The following is a 1,150-nucleotide window of genomic DNA, read 5'->3' on the forward strand; positions in this document are numbered from 1 at the left end:
TGAGAGATGTAAGTATATTGGTGCTGTTTGCTGCTGCAGCAACAGCAGCAGCAGCAGGAATCCTAGAGCTCGGGCTTAGCCTCAGAAAGAGGCTGATTGGGGGCCCCCCAACAGATACAAGGAGGAGGGGTTTACGTGCTGTGTTGTTGTTATTGGTGGGGTTGTTGTTGCTGCTGCAGCATGCAAGAAACACTGCAGCAGCAGCAGCAGCAGCAGCAGCAGCAGAAACAAATGAATTTGCTGCTGCAGCAGCAGATCTACACCTCTTCGCTCTCGGTATGGGGATTTTCATCGGCAGCAGCTTGCTGCTGATAGCAGCACAGCTGCAGCCGCAACGAAAGCAGCTGGAGCTCTTTGAGTTGACGGCTTTGTTAGAGGCAGGAGAGGAGCTGCAGCAGCAGCAGCAGCAGCAGCAGCAGCAGCAGCAGCAGCAGCAGCAGGGGGAGGGGGAGGGGGAGGAAATGCAGCTAACGCAGCAGCAACAGGAAATGCAGCAGCAGCAGCAGCAGCAGCAGCAGCAGCAGCAAAAAACGCAGCAGCAGCAAGAAATGCAGCAAGGGGAAATGCAGCAGCAAACGGAACTGCAGCAGCAACAAAAACAGCAGCAGCAGCAACAGAAGCAGCAGCAGCAGCAGCAGAAGCAGCAGCAGCAAAAACAGAAACAGCAAAAACAACAGAAACAGCAGCAGCAGAAGCAGCAGCAAAACAAATCTCAAAGGCTCAAAGGCCCTGGACCCCACAACAACCAAAAAACAAAATAAGGGTTTAGGGTTTAGGGTTTAGGGTTTAGGGTTTAGGGTTTAGGGTTTACGGGGTGCATCACGCACAGAAGGCGACACCCTACAACTTGTGGATATCTAAACCCTCAACCCTCTGCAACTGTCTGCAGCTACCCTGCTGCATAGCTAGCTAGCTAAGTAAGTGGCTAGCTAGCTAGCTAACTAGCCAGAGGGCCAGATGGGGATGTCTCCACCGCTGAGCCGCCGGCAAGGTAGCTAGCTAGCTAGCTAGCTAGCCATCTAGCTAGCTAGCTAGCTAGCTAGCCATCTAGCTAGCTAGCTAGCTAGCTCAGTGGCTAGCTAGCTAGCTAGCTAGCTAGCTAGCCAGGCACATAATATTTCCAGCAATGAAGCGGATAGGCGGCGCGGTC

General features: G+C 53.3%; 1 protein-coding gene across 1 annotated transcript; it reads left to right on the forward strand.

Annotated features, from left to right (window-relative positions):
- Nucleotides 1–278: 278 nt before the first annotated feature.
- Nucleotides 279–761, forward strand: EMH_0064380 (uncharacterized protein; the record flags this gene model as incomplete). The annotated part of the gene is made up of 1 exon (XM_013498243.1): nt 279–761. One exon carries the CDS (start codon nt 279–281, stop codon nt 759–761), a length of 483 nt encoding a protein of 160 aa, XP_013353697.1.
- Nucleotides 762–1,150: the final 389 nt, after the last annotated feature.

The sequence above is a fragment of the Eimeria mitis genome, genomic scaffold (genome assembly GCF_000499745.2).
Source record: "Eimeria mitis Houghton genomic scaffold, Emh_scaff3288, whole genome shotgun sequence".
Lineage (NCBI taxonomy): Eukaryota > Apicomplexa > Conoidasida > Eucoccidiorida > Eimeriidae > Eimeria > Eimeria mitis.